Here is a 24,832-nt window from a genome sequence, read left to right on the forward strand (position 1 = left end):
GTTGTAACCAGTGAGTTTCCACAGTGTGGGATTGAAGGAAATGTCTTTTTATTGAATGTTCTAACTTTAAATGTGTGGGTATCCCAAGTGTGCAAGCAGGTCTGAAGAGAAGCTCTTAGTGAAACCATCAACTCAGTATCAACAAACCATAAACCCATCACTCAAAATGAGCCTTGCCCCACATTAAAAGGCAAACCATAAAAGTGACTCTAGCATGAAGAGCGACTCATTCATTCAGTTTATTTTTAAATAAATAAATAAATAACTAGGCGAGCATAGACATTTTTAGCAAGCAGAAATATTTCCACTCTTGACTGTTGACAGGCTCTGGACAGGATTTCCATATTAACATTCACATAGATGCTCCCGACTGAACAGCTGAAATTTGATCAGTATTGCAACACGAAGCAAAACAATGTTACTTCCATTTAGGAGGGACAGCTACACACTCTGACACTATTTCCTGTCGTTGGACAGCCAGGACAGCCACTATGTGCTCAGTGTTGGAATATTTCTTGAATTACAAGAATTCAGTCAGGCAGCCTATGGGCAGGATCTGTGCATTTTCTTATGTTACCTCAGAAAGATCCTCCTGATTGAGGATTCCTATGGGAAGTGAAACAGTGTAGTGTTCATTTACGACAGAGAGGCACACTGGGATAATTTCCCATCTTTTGCAGATCATTTAATTTGGAAATGGCACAGTCAGTGTTACTCAGATGTGTACAATATGACCTTGAGTATGTTTTGTTTTGCTTTGTGGCCAGCTAGTTCTATCAGGATCTTTTAAGCTGATTAACTAGATTACATTTTTTTTTCTTTCAGACTCTGTCTTGTAATCAAACATTTATTTCTAAGATTAAGCTGTAAGTAATTACTTGTATTTTCCTTTGTGGTGTTCACTGTGAGTGTGTGAAGATGGAAATAAAGATGTAAAAGAATTCTGCGTGAAAGTTCACCTTTTCAGTGCTGCATCTTCAACTGGATGTGCTAACTACGTCTTAAATCATCTTGCTAAGGAGAGTGAGAGTGTGTCCTCCAGGCTCACAATTCATTATGAGAGACTTCTATGTTGATGACGTTGTCACAAGCATAGCAGATGTAGATGAAGCTGTTCAGCTTGCAAAAGAAGCCCAAAAGTTCTGTGCTGTGGGTTTACTGTGACTACGCAAAGTTGTGCATAGTCGTAGTGCTTGAGAGTAAAACCATCTGAGCGTGCAACTGAACCAAAGGCTCTTGATCTCATCTTTAATGATCCATCACTGTGAAGAGCCTTAAGAACCCACTTGGACATTGAATCAGACAGTTTCAGTTTCCATACCTTTCTGAAGGATCAACCAGAAACCCGACGTGGCATACTCTCCACAGCTGCCTCACTTCATGAATCATTAAGGCTCGTTGCTCCTTTCCTGCTAACTGGGAAGAGGGTGTTTCAAGAAATTGTAGGCATTTCACAGGCTGGGATGTCCCACTCATCAGTTAACCTCAACCAGTATGAAGATGCTGGAAGAGTGATCTGGCATTTGGAGAAAATCACATGCCTCACTGCTATGTATCAACTGACTTTGGAAAGATCAAATGGTTATGGCCAGTGTTAATATTTGAGACACGTGAATGAAAATGGATCTCTTAATTGTGATCTGGTCGTGTCAAAGTCCACTGGAGCTACATTCAAGGCTGTGACAATCCCCAGGTTAGAGCTGACTGTTGTGTCCATCGCAGCAAGCACTGCTCTAAAGGAAGAACGTGGAATTTCAGGGATTGATTAATATTTCTTTACAGACTCCAAGGTTGTACTAGGGTACAGCAACAACAAACCATGTTGTTTTCACATATTTGTATTGAATAGGATTCAGAAAACTCATCTCAATACAACTACTCAGCAAAGGTGATATGTCTCCACTAACAAGAATCCTGCAGACCTTGCTTCCGGAGGTTCAAGTGCAAGCAAGCTTCTCACATAAAACTGGTTTACTGGACCCAAGTTCCTATGGGAGAAAACAGTGCCTCCACCTGCAGAGGTAATCCCAGAAATCTCACTTGGGTGACCTGAAGTTAAAAAGGTTCAAACACTAAATGTGCAGACTGCACATTTCTGTCTCTCTCATCCAGATCAGATTAACTTCATTATGAATGTTCTCCATTCAAGCCATGTAGGAGGTGTGTGGGAGAGACAGATCAGAACAGGAAGGAATGTACTTCGGTCCAATCTTCCACCCTCACGTGAAAGATTGGATGATGACAGTGTCTATTGTGGACAGTCGTCTACTCACTGTGGATAGCCTAAATGATGCAGATGGTCCTGAACCACTTACTCCCAATCACATACCATGAAACCATGAAACACACTTAGTCTTACCACCTGGAATCCAACACCATCAGAGAGGACATTCAATTCAATTTTATTTATATTGCGCCAAATCACAACAACAGTCGCCTCAAGGTGCTTTATATTGGACAGTAGATCATACAATAATAGATACAGAGTAAAACCCAACAATCATATGGCCCCTCTATGAGCAAGCACTTTGGTGACAGTGGGAAGGAAAAACTCCCTTTTAAGAGGAAGAAACCTCCAGCAGAACCAGGCTCAGGGAGGGGCGGGGCCATCTGCTGCGACCGGTTGGGGTGAGAGAAGGAAAACAGGATAAAGACATCCTATGGAAGAGAGACAGAGATTGATAACAGATATGATTCAATGCAGAGAGGTCTATTAGCACATAGTGAGTGAGAAAGGTGACTGGAAAGGAAAAACTCAATGCATCATGGGAATCCCTTAGCAGCCTACGTCTATTGCAGCATAACTAAGGGAGGATTCAGGGTCACCTGATCCAGCCCTAACTACATGCTTTACCAAAAAGGAAAGTTTTAAGCCTAATCTTAAAAGTAGAGATAGTGTCTGTCTCCCAAATCCAAACTGGAAGCTGGTTCCACAGAAGAGGGGCCTGAAAACTGAAGGCTCACATGCATAGTTCTAAGAGGTGGTGTCACATTCAGTAGCAGAGCAATTCTGGCCCTGCTGGAGGAGAATATCTCTCTATTATTGCAACTAGACAATGCTGGCGTGTTTCTAGAAGTGATCTGAAAGCTGGTCATCAAAAGGGGAGATGATCTTTCACGGACTGAGTGGAGATTAGCCATAGTTGTAGAAACGGTGGCTGATTAAGATAGACTTGTGAGGAAAGTTAAGATTCGTCTTGTGGAACAGAAAATGAGAAAGGAGGGACAACATTCTGGCAAGCTGAAGACTGATCTTGCTCTTAGAGGCTGTTTAACGCAATGACTATAGTTTTTACTGTATGAAGACTTTATCTGCATAAATAATTCTATTTCCAGTGTGTAAAAAGCCTTGTGGTTAAAGGTCATTTTGTGTTTAAAATCATTAGTGTTATATTTCTCTTTTTTGTTAGAACACTTGTGATTTGGTGGGAGTGTAAATGACCTTTGAATGCTCAGACTTTGAGTAATACTTCACATATATTTGTTTTAAAAAAAAAAATATTGTGTTTACTATATGGTTAACATGATGTTTTTATATTCAAACATTTGGGAATTAAGTCTCCTGCCTGGCGTGTCTGGACACCATCATGGTGATTAACCTATTTAATCTCCTCGGGGTTAAATTCCCCTGTAGGTGGCGCTGTGGCAGCAACAAATTTTCCCTTCGGTATGCGAGAATGAAAATTTGGAGGCAGAGAAACATGACTGCAGGTAAGTCAGAGTATTTAAATGTTCCTCAGAATTGATGGTAATCACAGACTTGCAATCAAGATTTTCATAGTTGGTCGGAGCTAAATGTTGAGTTATGAAGCATTTTGTCAATAACACTCAGCTGTCCTTCAGAAATACAGTCTAAGAACCTGAGATAGGCCTATTGTGACGAACTGGTTTGTGTTCTTCATTCTTCATACAATGTCATGCAGTATATGATGCTTAAACATTAGAAATAATGTACAGTGGGGCAAAAAAGTATTTAGTCAGCCACCAATTGTGCAAGTTCCCCCACCTAAAATGATGACAGAGGTCAGTAATTTGCACCAGAGGTACACTTCAACTGTGAGAGACAGAATGTGTGAAAAAAAAAAAAAAAAAAAAAAAAAAATCCATGAATCCACATGGTAGGATTTGTAAAGAATTTATTCGTAAATCAGGGTGGAAAATAAGTATTTGGTCAATAACAAAAATACAACTCAATACTTTGTAACATAACCTTTGTTGGCAATAACAGAGGTCAAACGTTTACTATAGGTCTTTACCAGGTTTGCACACACAGTAGCTGGTATTTTGGCCCATTCCTCCATGCAGATCTTCTCGAGAGCAGTGATGTTTTGGGGCTGTCGCCGAGCAACACGGACTTTCAACTCCCGCCACAGATTTTCTATGGGGTTGAGGTCTGGAGACTCGCTAGGCCACTCCAGGACTTTCAAATGCTTCTTACGGAGCCACTCCTTTGTTGCCCGGGCGGTGTATTTTGGATCATTGTCATGTTGGAAGACCCAGCCTCGTTTCATCTTCAAAGTTCTCACTGATGGAAGGAGGTTTTGGCTCAAAATCTCACGATACATGGCCCCATTCATTCTGTCCTTAACACGGATCAGTCGTCCTGTCCCCTTGGCAGAAAAACAGCCCCATAGCATGATGTTTCCACCCCCATGCTTCACAGTAGGTATGGTGTTCTTGGGATGCAACTCAGTATTCTTCTTCCTTCAAACATGACGAGTTGAGTTTATACCAAAAAGTTCTACTTTGGTTTCATCTGACCACATGACATTCTCCCAATCCTCTGCTGTATCATCCATGTGCTCTCTGGCAAACTTCAGACGGGCCTGGACATGCACTGGCTTCAGCAGCGGAACACGTCTGGCACTGCGGGATTTGATTCCCTGCCGTTGTAGTGTGTTACTGATGGTGACCTTTGTTACTTTGGTCCCAGCTCTCTGCAGGTCATTCACCAGGTCCCCCCGTGTGGTTCTGGGATCTTTGCTCACCGTTCTCATGATCATTTTGACCCCACGGGATGAGATCTTGCGTGGAGCCCCAGATCGAGGGAGATTATCAGTGGTCTTGTATGTCTTCCGTTTTCTGATGATTGCTCCCACAGTTGATTTTTTCACACCAAGCTGCTTGCCTATTGTAGATTCACTCTTCCCAGTCTGGTGCAGGTCTACAATACTTTTCCTGGTGTCCTTCGAAAGCTCTTTGGTCTTGGCCATGGCGGAGTTTGGAGTCTGACTGTTTGAGGCTGTGGACAGGTGTCTTTTATACAGATGATGAGTTCAAACAGGTGCCATTCATACAGGTAACGAGTGGGGGACAGAAAAGCTTCGTACAGAAGACGTTACAGGTCTGTGAGAGCCAGAGATTTTCCTTGTTTGAGGTGACCAAATACTTATTTTCCACCCTAATTTACGTATAAATTCTTTACAAATCCTACCATGTGGATTCATGGATTTTTTTTTTTTTCACATTCTGTCTCTCACAGTTGAAGTGTACCTCTGGTGCAAATTACTGACCTCTGTCATCATTTTAAGTGGGGGAACTTGCACAATCGGTGGCTGACTAAATACTTTTTTGCCCCACTGTACAGAGCAGTGTAATGAACAAAGATGAGGTATCTACTGTCACTCTGAGTGAAGGTCAATGTCAGGTTAAGGCTGTGTGCAGGCAGGAGTGGAAGTAGAAGGAGGCAGAAAGTAACTCAAAATTCAGCTTTTATTGCTGGATGGCAAAAAGTAACAAAAAGTAGTGATGTGACGTTCTGTATCGAGGCTTCGAAGCTTGTGTCGAGTAATGGAGGGGGAGTTTCCGCGATGCGCGTATCGAGGCTTGCTTCATTTATGGGAGGAGCTGAAAATGATGACATCCGAAGCCTCGCTGCCCGGCTGTACCACGTGACTGGTTCATGAAGTGGTTCGAACTTTGCCGTGAGCTATGACAGAGATATAAACCCTCAGACTTCAATCAAAATGTGGGTGTTTGATGGAGAGTTGCGGTTAGTGAGAGTTTGTCAGGAGAGAATGGAGCCAGCTAAGAAGAGGAGGATGTCCTCCCCTGTGTGGGAAAATTTTGATCTTATTCCTCCCAACAAGGTATGTAAATTTCTACAGAAGATGTATTTTCATAATACTGATGGTGCAATACAATTTATGTTAAGCAGCTTTACTTTTGTACAAGGTGAAGTGTTTGCTATGTGCCAGGGAGCTGGGATATAACAACAACACCTCATCCATGCTTAGGCACTACAGAGCTTTGCATGAGAATAAGGGTAACACCGATTGTGGAGCAAGACCAGATGAGCCATCAAATGCCATGATAATATAGCATGCAGTAATGTTACTAAATGATATAACAATATTATACAACTGTAATAAGTTACGTGTGTGATATTTATATTTGTGCTTTGTCTTTATTGTCTTTCCTCAGGAGAACAATCTCAAATGAAGACCTGGTTAGCATGGTGATTGAGGACTCCCAGCCATTTAGCATTGTGGAGGACAAAGGATTCAAAAGATTTGTTAAATCATTAAATCCTAGCTATGTTCTCCCCACTGAAGGTTATAGAAGCAGTGAAAATTTATTTTTTACTGAATAAAATATGGGCAGGACTGACGCCTCAGTGTGTAGCTGTCCATACCTCAACGTTACAAAAGCACAACCACTGTCCACACCCCGTCCACACCTCACCTCACAGTAAATGATCATTTCCATTTTAAGCATTTCCAAATAATCATTTTCCATACTGCCAGTATAAATATACACAGTATACTGCATCACTACAATATACATGTTTTACACACTTCTTTTGTTGTTGACATTTACAGGCTGTGTGCAAAAGGCCACACTCTTCAAATTCATGCCAACTAATATTTTTACGTCCAGTAGGTGTTCTACTAGAGCAAATGAAGCTTCAAGAAGCTTTGCGCTGGGGTGAACCAATTGGATGGAAAGCTTCAGTGCTTCATGAAGCTTCATCTGCCCATCACTAACAAAACAAAAAAAAAATCCAAATAAACTTACATGACCAGGCAGACAGACCACACAGCATAAATGAGAGTAGATCACAACACAGACACAAAGAAACACAGGGCTCAAATACACAGAGGGAGCAATCAGGGAATGGGTAACAGGAGGGAAACACAGCTGGGGCAAATCAGGCCTAACGAGACAAGGGGAAGCAAAACCAGACACATTAACATCAGACATGGACTTTCAAAGTAAAACAGGAAACATAACACAGACTCACAGGCAGGCACTATAACAAAGGGAACAGAGACGTGGGACCAGGGCAGACACAGACACTGACTGGACGTGGGGATACAGCAGACAGGGGAGACAGAAACTATGGAACACAGACAGAAAACCAGAACACTAAAACTCTAACCAAACCCCACCCAGAGAACCTAAACTAAGAATAACCCTAAAACCCATAAAGCAAAGCTAGAATATAATGAAATAACAAAATCAAAGAACCAAAAACACAAAACACTGGGTCAACAACCCAGGGACCCTAACAGTACCCCCCCCTGCCCCCTTAAGGGCTGGCTTCCAGACAGCCCAAACCAGAACACCAAAAACAAAAAACATCTGACTCCGATATTTTGGAAACTTCTGTAACCATCAGATACACAGTGATCACCTATATAACATTTTATCCATACAACATGTCACTTGATAATTTAGAGTAAAATGGACAGTCTTTATATTTTATTTAAATATAGGAAGAGACTTATACTTATACTTATAGGTAGCATTGGAAAACGTAATAAGCCTATGTTTGAGACAACAGAACACAGCAAAATGTTTAAAAAACAAAGTTTTTATAGTTGTATAAGGTGTAGATCTACCCGCTCTAGATTTATTCGATGTATAACATTGTTACATGGAAAAAAACTTCTTCCTTAAGTAAAACTTTTTTAGACACGTCAAGATTTTTTTTTCTTGGGTTTTCTCAGTACATGTTAATGGATTTTTCTTTTACACTGGATTGTATTGTGACATGTTGCAGTGTTATACCTGAAGTACAATCAGTTTTATTCAATAAAGAAAAAAAAACCTGCTGTCCAGTGTACTGACCTGACCCCCGCAGTTTTGTGTATCCCCTAAATCTTTCTGAATATAGCGCCATTTTCAGTGCGTGTTTGTAGCCGTCGCTAGCTAACATGAAGACAACCAGATGATGGAAAAAAACAACCACAACAGACTTCAGTCGTTTTCCAGAGCTCTGGATGGCTTTCTCTTTCAGATACAAAGGTTCAACACTTTCACCAGCAGCACATCTTAACATGAACATTTAAGAGATTCCCCCTACACACTCTAGCTACAAATAAACATATGCAGTAAAATACAGCACACCCCACATACATCATAGACATTTGAGCAGTAAATGCTCTTCTTTGCGAGGATTTTGTGAATACTTTGGGTAACGTGGTGGAGAAATGTCCTGTTATAACAGCTGCTGTGTGGTCGATGCGTCCTATTGTAAGTTTAAATGCTCTGGAGGCTGTCATCAGTGACTTCATCCATGAGCTCCCAGAATCAAGTAATACAATGAATCTGCTGTGATGAGGTTTTACACATCTGTTTTAGGGGCTGCTGCAAGTGGACACTGATGTATACACACATTCATAAATATGACTGTTGTCTATACTTGCTGAGGTGACTAAACAACTAAGTCCAAAGCTTGAACCTACTCACAGATCCTCACTACTGTGTGTTGGGATCTTGGGAATTAATTCATCACAGTTACGGCTAATAGAGGGCATGACCTCTCGCTTTTTGATGCATTTCTGGCTTAAATCTTGAGGCCAAGTTACTGAGTGTGGCAGTAATGGCATTGGTCTGCTAGTCTGAGAAAGTGTACTAGTGAAGGTAGACTCGTAGCTTTCCCATGATTTGCTCAAGCTGTTCAGGTTGTGGTTTATATAGGCATGACTGGAGTCTTCTCTAACTGCATTTAGGCTTGGTACGCGTCTTGCAGATTCTTACTCTACCTCCATGTGTCATAGATGTTGGTCTTACTGTTTCTTCCCAGGTACACACTAGCTCAGTAAAGGTGAGGTCTAGTTCTGTTGATCACTGGTTTTGGTCTGTGAGTAAAGGCTGAAATATATGGAGGAAGCTCACATTTACAACGAGCACTTTCAAATTCAACAAAGAAAGGCCTTGGAGAGGTGCTTAATCAGCAATCTCTGTAATGTGCACAAACTAGGAGAGTCTTGTACTACCCTGCACACCCCTGTAGGAAATGGTGAGGGCAAGCAGTTCAATGGAACCCTTCCTAAACCATTCACTCTCTCCCAGTGCTGCTGAAAGAGGATTGGGTCTCCTCAGCAAATCTTTTTTTTAATAAAACCACATCCCGTCAAATCAGTTCGGTCCCAATAACCCATTTGTCATCACAGGGTTGCATCTCCACCTATCAGAGCTACAGTTTAAGCAACAGTAAACTAAGGCTGCTGTACAATCCAGTCCTTCTCTGAGTGCATCTACAGTGCAGGGAGGTTTGCCACTGCTTCTTCCCTCATTGGATCAACCCAGTTCCGGCAAGTTGGCTGTGCAGCAGACCGTGTCTTTTACTGCTGGTAAATATTCTCCAGGACCTGTAACTAATCCAGTCAGCCATTTTCATAGCCTACGTGCTTGCCTTCTCTTCTTCTTGAATCACAGTTGAGGTGATAGTACAAATGTGGGGGGTGGATATACACTATTTCCTGCTTCCCGGTCATTCTTGAATCCTCTGCAGGACTAGTCAGGGCAATGATCTATTACTTATCCATGCAGCTGCCCTAACAAAGAAGCCTCGTGTTGTTTTCTTCTTGTTGCTGGCAGCCAGGCCTGAGAGATTAAAGTGAATATTTTGAAAAGAAGAACAAAATGTAATATTACTTCTTTGACTTAGAGAAAAAAAAACTATTTGTATTGAAACTAATCTCTCCTTTCCTCACAAATAAAATCTGGGCCAAAGTGTATCATGTTATCTCTCCTGTAACATTTATCTCCAAAAAAAAAAAAAAGTCTGTACAACTAGATAAGTGTAAACCTTTTCATGAGCAATTCAGTTGAAGTCCAGCACACTATGTGCTCACTGCTGGGATATTGCTTGAATTACAAGATTTCAGTCAGGAAGCCTATTGGCAGCATCTATGCATTTTCCTATGTTACCTCAGAAAGATCTTCCTGATTGAGGATTCCAACAGGAAGAAAAACAGTTCCATTTAGGAGGGACAGAGAGGCACCCTGGGATAATTCCCCATCGCCCGGCAGACAGTTTTGTGTGATCAGGTAAGGCCAATATTTCAACCCTGTTTGCATTCATCTGTGGTCTTTTCCTGTGTTTCTAGTTGGAGGTGCTGTATTTCACCCGTGAAGGCAGTTTACCTATTCGATGTATGGAGTAAGTTACATTACCAGTACTTTCTTAACATGACCTCACTTTTATAGCTAAAGGTAAGTTGAGTCCTGTTATTCTGCTTGTGTGTGGATCACTTTGTGCAGATAAGGAGCATTCTTTCTCAAGCCAGTTTCGCTCTCCTGACTCCCAAGTCTGTGCACCGCCAGAGCAATCTTGCTTAAAGTCTGTTGTCACTGTGATCATATGCAAACGTTCTTTTTGTTTTGTTTGATGCTGGTCTCAGGTGATCAAAGGTTTATTTGTAAGATCCAGCTGTGATTACGTACTTGCATTTTGCTTTTATTTTTTTGTCTTGAATGCTGCTGGCGGTGGTCCTCCTTTGTTGTACAGCAGTGGTGTGTTGTTTGCAGCATCGCGTTGTGTTGTGAGTGTGTGAGGATCGCCTTTTCATCTTCCTCAGTTCCTGCTCAGCTGGTGAGCTATATCCTTGCTTTTTAATCCTCATTACCTCTGAAGCCTATATGATTATGTGTTTATCACATTGGTTTCACTCTAACTCGTCAATTTAAAATTGAATCTCTGTTTAGGTATTAAGCCGCCTGCCGAGGATGTTTGCACAGCATCATAGTGATTAACCTTAACCATGTATGTGGCGCTGTTGCAGTGACAAAATTTCCCCAAATACCATCAAAACAAATATTTGGCCGCAACTAAACATGATTACAGGTAAGTGAGAGTATTTCAAGGTCCTGCAACATTGGTGGTAATCACAGACTTGCAATCAAGATTTTTGTAGTTGGTCAGAGCTAAATGTTGAGTTATGAAGCACAGTTCAGAAATACAGTCTGAGGAACCTCAGATAGGCCTATCATGTTTAACTGACTTGCGGGAGAAAATAAATGTAAGAAATAACATGTGTGTCCCAATAATGACACAGTTTGTATTTGAACTTACATTTCTTTCTTTTAGTTTAAAACTAAAATGTGCCATAATATTTCTATTTTATATTAAGGAGCTCAGTGAAAATACTTCTTTTCTTAAGGACACATTTATGTTGAGTTTCCTCTTTTTCCCTGACCTTTTTTTTTCTTTTTAATAATAGTTTGAATAATTGTTTAAACTAAAGATTCAGTTTTCTATCTCTCCAGCTGTTCTGCTGCTGTGTGCTGTTGGGCTGCTCTGCTCTGATGATGTGAAGACTCCAGTCTGTGTATCCAGTCATGAGGTAAGAGCTGTTTTAACTAAACACTGACTTCTTTGATAAGCCCCTGTTGAACAGTCATAACTCACATTGATATAGTATGGGATTGATCTAGTAATCAGTGATTATTTTACAGTTTCCTAATAAAGAAGAATTAAATGTTGGCTCTTGTTTTTCAGGCAGCATGTTTGCTACCAGCTGATTATCTGAATCCATCTGGTCCCATCAGTAAAGTTTTGGCTGTGGGTAAGTGTCAGAGGATTTTTGTTTTTAAAGGTTTTATTATTCATATAATAATCAGCTAAGAGTGTTTATATTTCTGTCTTGTACTCAAACAGCTGCATATTCTTGTACTCAAACAGCTGCATATTTTAACTGCTGGCTCTCTACTCTATAACGGAAACTGTTTGCCTTCTTATTAAATGTCAGCAGCAGGAAACCGCCACCCAAGAGTAAGAAACGACCTTGTGGAGGATACAAAGTTCTTGAGAAATCACACCTGCTTGCTTGACAAGATAAGCATGATATTTCCTTTTTTGTATGCTTCCTGCTGTGTATAAATAAAGGCAGCGAGCTGCTCCACGGGTGTGAATCTCTGTTGAGGTTTCACCCGTGCACGTTAAACTGCTGAAGTGTCTGAGTGTTATTTCATTACATCTGAGTGCTTGATAAAAGAATCTCTAACAGTAAGAAACTCATCATCTCCCTGGAGGGCCTCTCTGGATCTCTTGTCTGCCACTGGATCAGAGGAGAAGACCGAGTAATGACAGCGTAAGTGACCGTCTGTGTTTCTGTTTGGGTGCTTTATATTTCTATGTATTTAAACTGAGATGTTTCCTTTTACCTCACCAAGAAATGGGAGTCAGTCCATGGTCACATCACAGCTTTCTGAGACAGATTCAGGGGAGTACACTCTGACCTGTGAATCTAACAATGTCACCATGTTCTCCACGACTGTGATTCTTCATGTAATGAGTGAGTAACAGCTTCTCACCTTATTTCTTCTACAATACTCAAACAATCTCTGTTTGATGATCAATGAGTGATAATACAATTAATTTAACTGTTTTCTTTGATGTTGTTTAGAACGTCCAACAAAACCACAGCTGATGCTTGATGGTGTTGACATGTCTGATACTTCTCCCCTTTTTAAGTGTGTCTCTGTGGGTTTCCCAAATCCCAGAATTACCTGGTCTGGGTAAGATGTTGTCTTTTACATTTGTATGCAAACTTTAGAATAGCAGCACTTCTTCTGTCTCATTTTAGACTGGATCATTTAGAGCAGGGCTGCCCAATCCCAGTCCTCAAGAGCTACTATCCTGCAGCTTTTAGATGCATCCCTACTCCAACACAGCTGAATCAAATGGTTTGATTACCTCTTCAGCATGCCATCGTGTTTGGCAAAGGCCTGATAACAAGCCATTCATTTGATTCGGGTGTGTGGGAACAAGGATGCATCTAAAAGCTGCAGGACGGTAGCTCTCGAGGACTGGGATTGGGCACCCCTGATTTAGAGGGACACTTTGTTGGGATCTGTGGTTAGGATAGGGTATCAGACAGCACAAGAAAACAGCAGGTAAGTTGGGGGAGGGGGGTTTCTCATGGAAAAGTGGAACATTCACATAAGCAAAGGAGCCAGGCTTCACTGTCTGTAGTTCAACTATCCAGCAAAAGAGTCTGCCACTATCTTACGTACGGCTACAAATGAGGATATCAGGAACATGTATGTGATTTTTCACACAGAGGGCAGCAACACGAGACGAGTACCACACCTGCAAAAAAAACCACCACCACCCCCAAACCCAACTCCCACCACCACACACGTACAGATAGTTAAGAAGAGAGAGTGAGTGTGCAAGAAGAAAGAAAGTGGTCAAGACTGAGGGACTATGACAGTTTCCCACCACTAATAATGTGATTTTTCTCTGTTTGAACAGAAACAAGAATAGTGATGAGGCAAAGATGTTTAAGGGAAGTGACGGAAGGAAAGAGAGCAAAGTATCAAGCACTGAATATTATAATACAGGAATGATGTGCTGTGCAACCAATGCTGAAGGACAAGAGTGCTCCCAACTGTATGACTATGGTAACTGGTTAGAAATTAATTAATAAGATGTTAAATAACTCCACAAAGAACGTGTCCATATATTGTTACAGGAGTTAATTTGAGTAAAATATGGTTCAAATAACTTCACTTCAAGAAGATCCAGAGATTCACTAACTAATCTCTGAAAAGCAAATATTTCTTACTTGAGGCCCTGATGTGTGTTTCAGACTTACAGAGCAGTGTAATGAACAAAGATGCGGTATCTAATATCACCCTGAGCGAAGGTCAGTCTCTGCTGCTTCGCTGCAGAGTAAAGGGATACAGTCTGCGATCACCTGTGTGGGAGAAAGGAGGAAAACAGCTCAATGCCAGGACATTATCATGTACACCAGAGGAGGAGGAGGAGGTACAGTAATGTCCTGTAATCAGGGAGAGTTTCCTTAAACTTTCTTGTTATGTTTGTCTGAAAACTGACCGACCTCTTTAATATTCCTCAGTCTGAGACACAAAGTACTTCACTGATAATCATCCTGCAAATGATCATTATTATGGGGTTTTTCTTCCAGATGTGCATTAAAAATGACTCACATTTCGGTGTTCAGATGGCCTACCTGTCCATCAGATCAGTGAGAGAGGAGCACAGCGGCACATACACCTGCACGAGTGCAAATAAAAACTCAAAGTCTGTTCATGTTCACTGTCTCGGGTCAGTAGACTTCATGTCATTATTATTTGAAACTGTTCCCACTGAATAAATCTGGTTTATTCTTGTGTTTCCTCAGATGAAGGTTTCCTCTCTGCACAGCTGGATGAGACCAAGATCATATCAGCTCAGGAGGCATCCAGCACCTGCTTGCAGGCCACTGTTTCCTACCATCCTGTTCTCCAGCACTGTTCCTGGGAGACTCCTGACAAAAACAGGACTAAATGTGTCAGGGAGACATGGGTAGCACAGCACAGGTACTTCAATGAAGCAAACTGTCATCATGTAGAAGTGTAAAATTATCCATTCATTCATGTTTTTCATGAGCAGCAACAGAGAACTGCTGCTGTCCAGTGTAATCATGTGATATGAGGACTGTAATGAACTGTTTCTCAGGACTGTGAAGCTTTGTGATCCACTCATATCAGGAGATTATAAGTTACACCTGGAGGCTGGAGGACAAAAGGAAACAAAGACCATATCAGTGTGTGTTGTAGGTGGGTTAATGTAACCTTTGTTACAGTTGTATTATTACTTAAATTTAATTATCATTTATATTTAAAATGTGAGATTGTTTGAGATCATCTGATTTTTGTTCCAGATGAACCAAAGTTCAACTTCTTGTTTAATAAGGCTAATAGTACCCTCAACCTTGAGACTGTCAGTCTGGTGCCAGCAAACTATACCTGGATGTTTTGCTCTGAGTTCAATCACAGGTATGATTACCTGCACAGCCGTTCAGCTCAGAGAGCATTTTAGCTCTGATTATTTAAACTCCTTTTATTTTGTTTCACTGCAGCTGTGAAACAGACTCATCCTGGGATGAGGTCCCAAATGCATTTAAAGCAGACTCTGATGTTTCCTGCAACAAGCCAATCAAGAGCTCAGTGAGACGAGACCTCGGGGATGGACATCATTTAAAGTTTTGTCTGACAAACTCAGTTGGCTCCTGGTGCCAAAGTTACCACATAATCATCCCACCTACAGTCCAGTACTCTATAGGTAATAAAGAGTATTTGCATCAGAAAATATTTGATGAAATTCATTTAAAGCTGTCATGCTCACATTGTTGTTTGTAGGTAAACAACCTCAGGATATCATATTCCTGCTGAAAGCAGGCAATATAACTCTCTTTCTGGCTCTGGTAGTAGTCAGCACAGTGCTCATATTCTTCATCAAAAAGAAGGTAAATATATTCAGCTTTTTTAACAAACACAAATAGAAGAGGGCACCAAGTCATTTGTCTTTGCAATATAAACCTCAGTATCAGCCTTCGAGGGAGATTAATTTAATCTTTCATGGTTTTTGTTTGTTTCATAAGAGTTTGGTATCTCTGTCACAGTAATGTATTTGTGTAGCACTTTTTAAAACACAGTTATAAAGTGTTTCACACTCAGGATAAAGCTGTCATATCCAACAATGGTCATGTTTTCAGAAGACTGTGTTCAGTTTTTAAAAGGTTTATTTTACAGAATTTCAGATCAACGGGGGAGAGTCTGGAGCTACAAGAGTCTCGGGTGAGTGTGTGTTCACCGAACGAGAACGGTCTTCTGCTAGAGAAAAACAGATGAGAGATATTTTATTGGGATGAGGATTTGAGGTTTTACTTGAATATTTTTCCAGAGTAGCTGGAGGAGTAAGTAGAAGGTCAGAGTCTAAGGATTCACTAAGGATTCAAACAAAAATTACAGAGATAGTTTACTGCAGCCAATGCCACAAGAACCTGACAAGGAGAGTAGGCTTGAGCTGCTGCTTAAATACATGGAGGTAATAAACTGATGTGAAACAGGTGTGTTGGCTACAGCAGTGCCAACCTAGTCTCCACCTAAAAGCAGAGGAAAGAGGAGACACTACACTCGTTAGATATAAACTATGGTCAAAAGCACCATTATCATTGAGTCATACTGCCTCTTTTGTTTTTCAGCTCCATCATCCAGCTCTCAACCAGACCTCCTGCCGCTACAGGAATGCATCGACCACTGTGAACATTTCTGAGGGATAAAACAGAGAAAAGACACTGCTGGCTGGTCTTTACTTACACATCTGAGTCAGACATTTAAGCAGCTGAGGACGATCTGCAACCATCAGATACAGAGTGATCACCTATATAACATTTTATGCAAAATGTTACACAATAATAATCTCTTAAAATTTAGAGAAGAATGGATTTGCTTTGCATTTTATTCAAATATAATAAGCATTTTATCATTTCAGGTGGAACTGGGGAAAACATATTTAGCCTACGTTTATCATACTTTCCATAATGTATTACAGTCTTTATCTATATACTCCAACTTGAGCAAAATGCATGAAGGAAGTGAGGTCTGAATGTGAACAAAATAATTTTTGTATGTAAGTTTCATAAGATGTAGTTTTCTTTAACAGGGTTGTAAATATTCAAAATATAAATATACATAATACAACTGGGTTTATATATATATATATATATATATATATATATATATGTTTGGTGGTAGACAAACAGAAGAAGACGGCCGTAGTGATCGATGTAGCGCTTCCGAATGACAGCAATATCAGGAAGAAGGAACACGAGAAGCTGGAGAAATACCAAGGGCTCAGAGAAGAGCTCGAGAGGATGTGGAGGGTGAAGGTAACGGTGGTCCCCGTGGTAATCGGAGCACTAGGTGCAGTGACTCCCAAGCTAGGCGAGTGGCTCCAGCAGATCCCGGGAATAACATCGGAGATCTCTGTCCAGAAGAGCGCAGTCCTGGGAACAGCTAAGATACTGCGCAGGACCCTCAAGCTCCCAGGCCTCTGGTAGAGGACCCGAGCTTGAAGGATAAACCGCCCGCAGGGGCGTGCTGGGTGTTTTTTTTTTTTTATATATATATATATATAAATATATATATATAAATCAAATCAAATCAAATCACTTTTATTGTCACATCACATGTGCAGGCACACTGGCACAGCACATGCGAGTGAAATTCTTGTGTGCGAGCCCCACAGGCAACAGAGATGTGCAAACACAACAACACAAACGAGCAAAATACAAGAATGGCCAACCTGAAACTAATAAATATATGTACAATATATAATAGTGTATGCATTTCTGGATGTGTATACTAAATATTTTCCTACGTGTGTGTGTGTGTGTGTGTGTGTGTGTGTGTGTGTGTGTGTATACACATTTTTACAAATTAAATAGTAAAAAAAAAAAAAAAAAAACAATAATAATAATAATAATAATAATAATAATAATAAAATATATAAAATATACAGAGTTGAATATGTGCAAAACAAGTGGCATTTATATACAGTGTGGAGTGCATAATGTTAAAGTTCCAGTAGTGAAGCTGAGGTGTCTATGACGTGTTCAGCAGTCTGATGGCCTGATGGAAGAAGCTGTCTCTCAGTCTGCTGGTACGGGACCGGATGCTGCAGAACCTCCTTCCTGATGGAAGCAGTCTGAACAGTTTATGGCTGGGGTGACTGGAGTCCTTGATGATCCTCCCCGCTTTCCTCAGGCAGCGCTTCCTGTAGATGTCTTGGAGGGAGGGAAGCTCACCTCCAATTATCCGTTCAGAGCACCGCACTACTCGCTGGAGAGCTTTGCAGTTGTAGGCGGTGCTGTTGCCATACCAGGTGGTGATGCATCCAGTGAGGATGCTCTCAATGGCACAGTGATAGAAGGTCCTGAGGATGCGGGGGCTCATGCCGAATCTTTTCAGTCTCCTGAGAAAGAAGAGGCACTGCTGCACCTTCTTCACTGTTTTGTTTGTGTGTACTGACCACGTAAGATCCTCAGCCAGATGTACACCAAGGAACCGGAAGCTGCTCACTCTCTCCACAGCAGCGCCGCTGATGGTGATGGGGGTGTGTACTTCTCTGCACCTCCGGAAGTCCACTATCAACTCCTTTGTCTTTGCGACGTTGAGGGTGAGATGGTTGTCTTGACACCAGTGGGTCAGGGCGCTGACCTCCTCCCTGTAAGCCGTCTCATCACCGTTGGTGATAAGACCCACCACTGTAGTGTCGTCCGCAAACTTCACAATGATGTTGGAGCTGTTAGTGGCCGTGCAGTCGTAGGTGTAGAGTGAGTACAGGAGAGGGCTCAGTACACACCCCTGTGGAGCACCAGTGTTCAGTGTGATGGGGGATGAGGTGATGCTGCCCAGTCTGACCACCTGGCGTCTGTCAGACAGGAAGCTAAGGATCCAGCTGCAGAGGGAGCTGCTCAGGCCTAGATCCTGCAGTTTCCTGTCCAGCTTCGAGGGAACGATGGTATTGAATGCTGAGCTGTAATCTACAAACAGCATCCTCACATACGTGTCTCTCTTCTCCAGGTGTGACAGGGCAGTGTGTAGTGTCAGGGCTATGGCATCATCAGTGGACCTGTTGTGGCAGTATGCGAACTGTAGAGGGTCCAGTGAGTCGGGTAGTGCAGAGCAGATGAAGTCCCTGACCAGCTTCTCGAAGCATTTGCTTACGATGGGGGTCAGGGCTACAGGTCGCCAGTCGTTCAATGAGGAGATGGTGGAGGATTTGGGTACAGGGACGATGGTGGCCATTTTGAAGCAGGCTGGGACTACAGACAGAGAGAGGGAAAGGTTGAAGATGTGCGTGAACACTCCAGCCAGCTGAGCCGCGCATGACCTGAGGACGCGGCCGGGAATCCCGTCCGGACCAGTAGCTTTGCGTGCGTTCACCTTCCTGAAGCACTTCCGCACATCCTCCTCAGACACAGTGTGCGCACTGACGTCATCCGCGGTGCGGATATAAATATATATAAATATATATATATATTTATTTATTTATTTATATATATATATTTATATATATATATATATATATTTATATAGTTACGAGTTCAAAATTGGGGATGGAGACAAGAGAAAAACCACAATAACAACACTGGTCCAGCCAGGTTGAGTCAAACGATGATTTTAATAGTCACACGCGTGGGAGATGGACACTGTATGCAGACAGCCTCAGATCTCAAAATGGTGGAGCACTGATCAAACTCTTATAGCCTCTGGTGCCCCCACCTTATCATAAAAGCCTAAACATTCACATGCTTTTCTCTCACACGGCGCCTAAGCTACGACCTTGGCTCCCCCTTTATCTGCTCCTGCTGAGATGGGGCAGAAAACTCCAGCATGTTCCGTTCTCTTCTAATCAGACAAATAAGGCGATGACTTTCTACAAACAGTATTTCTTATAACATCATAAAACAATATCATTCATCCACAATAAATCAGCAGTCTAATGTAATGCAAATCAGTTTAACAAATGCAATAGTTATCACCTTCTAATTCAGGAGAATAATGCAAACTAAAACTACATAATAATTCACAACCTTTAATTAGGGGTATAACATGGCATAAAATAATATTGTAATTTAACTGTGTGTTACCTGAAGTACAATATGTTTTATTCATTAAAAGAAAAGCTTGTAATCATATATTTGTGTTAATCATGTGTATGTGTCTATTTTATTTTGGTCCCAAGAGAGAAGCAATCTAACTTTTATGAGAAGGTAAGAAGTGACTTTTATTCAAGTCAAAGTACTTCACATCAGAATGTGTGAAACATGATGTCGTTTACATGTGAAGCCACTCGTCGATTTCTACAAAAGGATTGAGAAAAACAAATAACACAAAGCGAAACTGTACCATTTCCATGTAGGAGGGGCAGTGAGGCAGACTTCTCCAGATTAGGCAGCTTTGGGTGAGCAGATACTTTCAACGTTTCAACCTTGTTTGTACTCATCTTTGCTCTTTTCCTGTGTTTCTAGTTAGAGATGCTGTATTCCGTCTGTGAAGCTAGTTTATCTATCGGATGTATGGAGAAAGCGTCCCGTTATGATCTAGCTGTGATTAATTACTTGTGTTTTTTCCTTTGATATTATTAAGATATTATTAACTGTTTTGTCTTGTTCGTGGATATTGCTGGTGCACTGTGAGTGTGCGAGGACCCCTCTCAAATCCTGCCCGTCTGGTGCGCAATATCCTCGCTTCTTGTCCTGTTTTTCCACCATCATAGAGACTAGCCCTTTTCATTTCCTTGGTATGAAATTCCCATATAGGTGGCGCTGTTGCAGCAACAAATTTTCCTTTCAGAATACGAGAATGAAAACTTGGCGGCAGAGAAACATGATTGCAGGTGAGTGAGAGTTATTCGTTCCTGCACAACAACAATCGAAGGTAATCACAGACATGCAGTCAAGGTTTTTGTAGTTGGCCAGAGCTAAATTTTGAGTTATGAAGCATTTTGTTAATGACACAGTTGTAGTTCATAAATACAGTCTGACTTAGAAGAGCAATAACTTCTTCTTAATGATGCATTTATGTTGCTTTTTTTTGGTTTTGTTTTTTCCCCACTGGTGTATATACTTTTGTTTTGATTTTCAGTAATATTTAAACTAAAGATTCAGTTTTCTGTCTCCAGCTGTTCTGCTGCTGTGTGCTGTCGGAGTGCTCTGCTCTGATGATGTGAAGACTCCAGTCTGTGTACCCAGTCATGAGGTACGAGCTGTTTTAACTAAACTCTGATCAAATAACTGAAAGTGATACTGACAATGAAGTCTTAAAGCAGGGAATAGTTCTGAGATGACATAAAATGAACTATTATTCTTTAATAAACCCCTCTTGACCAGTCTGAAATATGCATTAATTGCACATATACATATCTGGGTAAACAAGACACCTATAGTCTAGATAAGACAGAAGTGAACACCCATTTTCATGCTGTGCATCGACTCTTTAATGTTTGTGTAGCTCCAGCTTACCTTCGCAAATGGCAGTGTGTGTGTGTTATGGTGTACAGGGCAGCAAAAAGCACACAGCAACAGAGAGGGAAATAGTGCTAGCTGCTCTTTCTGTAATTTCCTGTAATCACTTTGTGTCACTCTAATACATTTTGAAGAGGTTTTAGTAAAAGTTTTGTTCAGGTACAAAATATAAGCTTCGTTTGTTTTGTTTTTTTTAAAGGAAACATTTAATCAGGAAATCAACTTTTTTTTTTTTATGTGTTTTCGGGAAAATCTAATTCAGATCTTGCCAGTGGTGATGATTTTACTGCTGCAAAATGAAGGAGGATTAAATGTTGGCTCTTGTTTTTCAGGCAGCATGTTTGACACCAGCTGATTATCTGAATCCATCTGGTCCCATCACCAAAGTGTTAGCAGTGGGTAAGAAACTCATCATCTCCCTGGAGGGCCTCTCTGGATCTCTTGTCTGCCACTGGATCAGAGGAGAAGAACGAGTAATGACAGCGTAAGTGACCGTCTGTGTTTCTGTTTGGGTGCTTTATATTTCTATGTATTTAAACTGAGATGTTTCCTTTAACCTCAGCAGAAATGGGAGTCAGTCCATGGTCACATCACAGCTTTCTGAGACAGATTCAGGGGAGTACACTCTGACCTGTGAATCCAACAATGTCACCATGTTCTCCACGACTGTGATTCTTCATGTAGTAATGAGTGAGTAACAGCTTCTCACCTTCTTTCTTCTACAATACTCACACAATCTCTGTTTGATGATCAATGAGTGATAATACAATTAATTTAACTGTTTTCTTTGATGTTGTTTAGAATGTCCAACAAAACCACAGCTGATGCTCGATGGTGTTGACATGTCAGATACTTCTCCCCTTTTTAAGTGCGTCTCTGAGGGTTTCCCCAAACCCACAATCAAATGGTCTGGGTAAGATGTTGTCCTTTACATTTGTATGCAAACTTCAGAATAGCAGCACTTCTTAATATCTGATTTTAGACTGAATCATTTAGAGAGATGCTTTATTTTGATTTTAGATAGGTATCAGACAAGCTTTGGTAATAATGTTTTTCATAGACACAGCTTTCTGAAAAATATCAAATATCAAAATGTTTTTTTTTTCTCTCTTTTTGACCAGTAACAAGGATGGACAACAGAGTTTTAAGGGAAGCGATGGAAGGACAGAGAGCACAATATCAAGCACTGAATATTATAATAGAGGAATGATGTGCTGTGCAACCAATGCTGAAGGACAAGAGTGCTCCCAACTGTATGACTACGGTAACTGGATTTAAATTAATTCATAACAAATTTAATACATCCATAATGAATTTATCCATAAGTTCTTTCTTCAAATACATATAGTGAAAGTGAAAACACAATGTTTACCCAGAGATTCACTAACTAATCTCAGAGAAGCAAATCACAAATGTTGACCATGGTATATGTTTCTTACTTGAGGCCCTGATGTGTGTTTCAGACTTACAGAGCAGTGTAATGAACAAAGATGCGGTATCTAATGTCACCCTGAGCGAAGGTCAGTCTCTGCTGCTTCGCTGCAGAGTAAAGGGATACAGTCTGAGATCACCTGTGTGGGAGAAAGGAGGAAAACAGCTCAATGCCAGGACACTGTCACGTAAACCAGAGGAGGAGGAGGAGGAGGTACAGTAATGTCCTGTAATCAGTGAAAGTTTCCTTAAACTTTCTTGTTATGTTTGTCTAAAAACTGACCGACCTTTTTAATATTCCTCAGTCTGAGACACAAAGTACTTCACTGATAATCATCCTGCAAATGATCATTATTATGGGGTTTTTCTTCCAGATGTGCATTAAAAATGACTCACATTTTGGTGTTCAGATGGCCTACCTGTCCATCAGATCAGTGAGAGAGGAGCACAGCGGCACATACACCTGCACGAGTGCAAATAAAAACTCAAAGTCTGTTCATGTTCACGTCTCAGGTCAGTAGACTTCATTTCATGTCATTATTATTTGAAACTGTTCCCACTGAATAAATCTGGTTTATTCTTGTGTTTCCTCAGATGAAGGTTTCCTCTCTGCACAGCTGGATGAGACCAAGATCATATCAGCTCAGGAGGCATCCAGCACCTGCTTGCAGGCCACTGTTTCCTACCATCCTGTTCTCCAGCACTGTTCCTGGGAGACTCCTGACAAAAACGGGACTAAATGTGTCAGGGAGACATGGGTAACACAGCACAGGTACTTCAATGAAGCAATGAAGCAAACTGTCATCATGTAGAAGTGTAAAATTATCCATTCATTCATGTTTTTCATGAGCAACAACAGAGAACTGCTGCTGTCCAGTGTAGTCATGTGATATGAGGACTGTAATGAACTGTTTCTCAGGACTGTGAAGCTTTGTGATCCACTCATATCAGGAGATTATAAGTTACACCTGGAGGCTGGAGGACAAAAGGAAACAAAGACCATATCAGTGTGTGTTGTAGGTGGGTTAATGTAACCTTTGTTACAGTTGTATTATTACTTAAATTTAATTATCATTTATATTTAAAATGTGAGATTGTTTGACATCTGATTTTTGTTCCAGATGAACCAAAGTTCAACTTCTTGTTTAATAAGGATGATGGTACCCTCGACCTTGAGACTGTCAGTCTGGTGCCAGCAAACTATACCTGGATGTTTTGCTCTAAGTCCAATGACAGGTATGATTACCTGCACAGCCGTTCAGCTCAGAGAGCATTTTAGCTCTGATTATTTAAACTACTTTTACTTTGTTTCACAGCTGCAGTGAAACGGACTCATCCTGGGATGAGGTCCCAAATGCATTTCAAATAGATTCTGATGTTTCCTGCAACAAGACGATCAAGAGCTTAGTGAGCAAAGACGTGTTAAAAGGAGACCAATTCAGGTTTTGTCTGACAAACTCAGTTGGCTCCTGGTGCAAAACCCATTACATGATCATCCCACCTACACCTCAGCCCTCTATTGGTAATAACAAGTCTAATGAATATATTTACTGAAAATATTTGATGAAAAAAAAATCTAAACGTTGTCATGCTCACATTGTTTTGTTTTTTAGGTAATCCACCTGAGGAGAACTCCTTCCTGCTGACAGTATGTTTGGTTCTGGTTCTGCAAAACCCATTACTCAGTATTCTCTAAAGGTACAAAGAACTTTTTATTTACATTACTTTTTAATAAAATGTCAATTATTAATTAATCAATTCTTATTATTGTCCTTGTATTTCTATATTATAGATGGTGTACCTACTTATAACAACATGATGGTGCTGAAAGTAGGCAGTTTGCTTCTGGCTTGGCTGTAGTCAATAAAGAGCTCATGTACCTCATCAAAAATAAGGTATATATTTGGTCTTTTTATAAACATCTTTTTATGAACAAAATAAAGAGCATAGCTCATCATCACTGTTTGACCAGCTTGTAGACTGAGGGCAGAGGGTCGGCCTGTTCACCTCCACAACTGGATGAATAACCATTATCACTCAGTCTCACTCTCTGTTTTTTTTTTCAGCTTGGTTATAAAGATATAACCACCAGAATTTCAGCAACTGCCATGATCCACTCACCTCTGTGGACATTTCTGAACGATGTCTGTGTAGTCAGACATTTCAATATCTGAGAAGGATCTTCTGTAACCATCAGATACAGTTATCACCCATATATCATTTTATCCATACAGCATGTTACTTGATAGTCTTCTCACAATCATTTAGAGTAAAATCGAGTGTCTTTATCTTTAAATCAAATATAGTGAGCATTTTATACTTATTGCTGGAATTGGATAAATCAT

At 40.8% G+C, this 24,832-nt stretch overlaps 1 protein-coding gene across 4 annotated transcripts; it reads left to right on the forward strand.

The window, feature by feature from the left end:
- The first annotated feature begins 10,087 nt into the window (after positions 1 to 10,087).
- LOC120741153 (receptor-type tyrosine-protein kinase FLT3-like) lies at positions 10,088 to 24,368 on the forward strand. 4 transcript variants are annotated; one of them, XM_040043843.1, is made up of 25 exons: positions 10,088 to 10,281; positions 10,742 to 10,825; positions 10,939 to 11,077; positions 11,500 to 11,576; positions 11,732 to 11,798; positions 11,982 to 12,323; positions 12,406 to 12,527; positions 12,639 to 12,750; positions 13,490 to 13,638; positions 19,775 to 19,802; positions 19,952 to 19,993; positions 20,352 to 20,428; positions 20,714 to 20,790; positions 21,389 to 21,540; positions 21,619 to 21,746; positions 21,858 to 21,969; positions 22,178 to 22,320; positions 22,520 to 22,701; positions 22,862 to 23,000; positions 23,082 to 23,259; positions 23,407 to 23,507; positions 23,609 to 23,723; positions 23,804 to 24,009; positions 24,101 to 24,185; positions 24,280 to 24,368. In XM_040043843.1, the coding sequence occupies exons 6-24, from the start codon at positions 12,316 to 12,318 to the stop codon at positions 24,181 to 24,183; spliced, it is 2,154 nt and encodes a 717-aa protein (XP_039899777.1). In that variant the 5' UTR covers positions 10,088 to 10,281; positions 10,742 to 10,825; positions 10,939 to 11,077; positions 11,500 to 11,576; positions 11,732 to 11,798; positions 11,982 to 12,315; the 3' UTR covers positions 24,184 to 24,185; positions 24,280 to 24,368. The 4 variants fall into 4 exon arrangements, with proteins under 4 accessions (XP_039899777.1, XP_039899778.1, XP_039899780.1 ...); XM_040043844.1 differs by having other exon boundaries at positions 10,745 to 10,825; XM_040043846.1 differs by having other exon boundaries at positions 10,088 to 10,825; positions 11,985 to 12,323.
- Positions 24,369 to 24,832: the final 464 nt, after the last annotated feature.

The sequence above is a fragment of the Simochromis diagramma genome, unplaced genomic scaffold (genome assembly GCF_900408965.1).
Source record: "Simochromis diagramma unplaced genomic scaffold, fSimDia1.1 OVJJ01000602.1, whole genome shotgun sequence".
Classification (NCBI taxonomy): Eukaryota; Metazoa; Chordata; class Actinopteri; order Cichliformes; family Cichlidae; genus Simochromis; species Simochromis diagramma.

Bases quoted from the DNA above. Each gene is read 5' to 3' on its own strand.
- LOC120741153 (XM_040043846.1), top strand. The intron at 19,994-20,351 runs GTGAGCAGATAC...ATTCCCATATAG, and splicing joins TCCAGATTAGGCAGCTTTGG to GTGGCGCTGTTGCAGCAACA. The intron at 24,010-24,100 runs GTAATAACAAGT...TTTGTTTTTTAG, and splicing joins TACACCTCAGCCCTCTATTG to GTAATCCACCTGAGGAGAAC.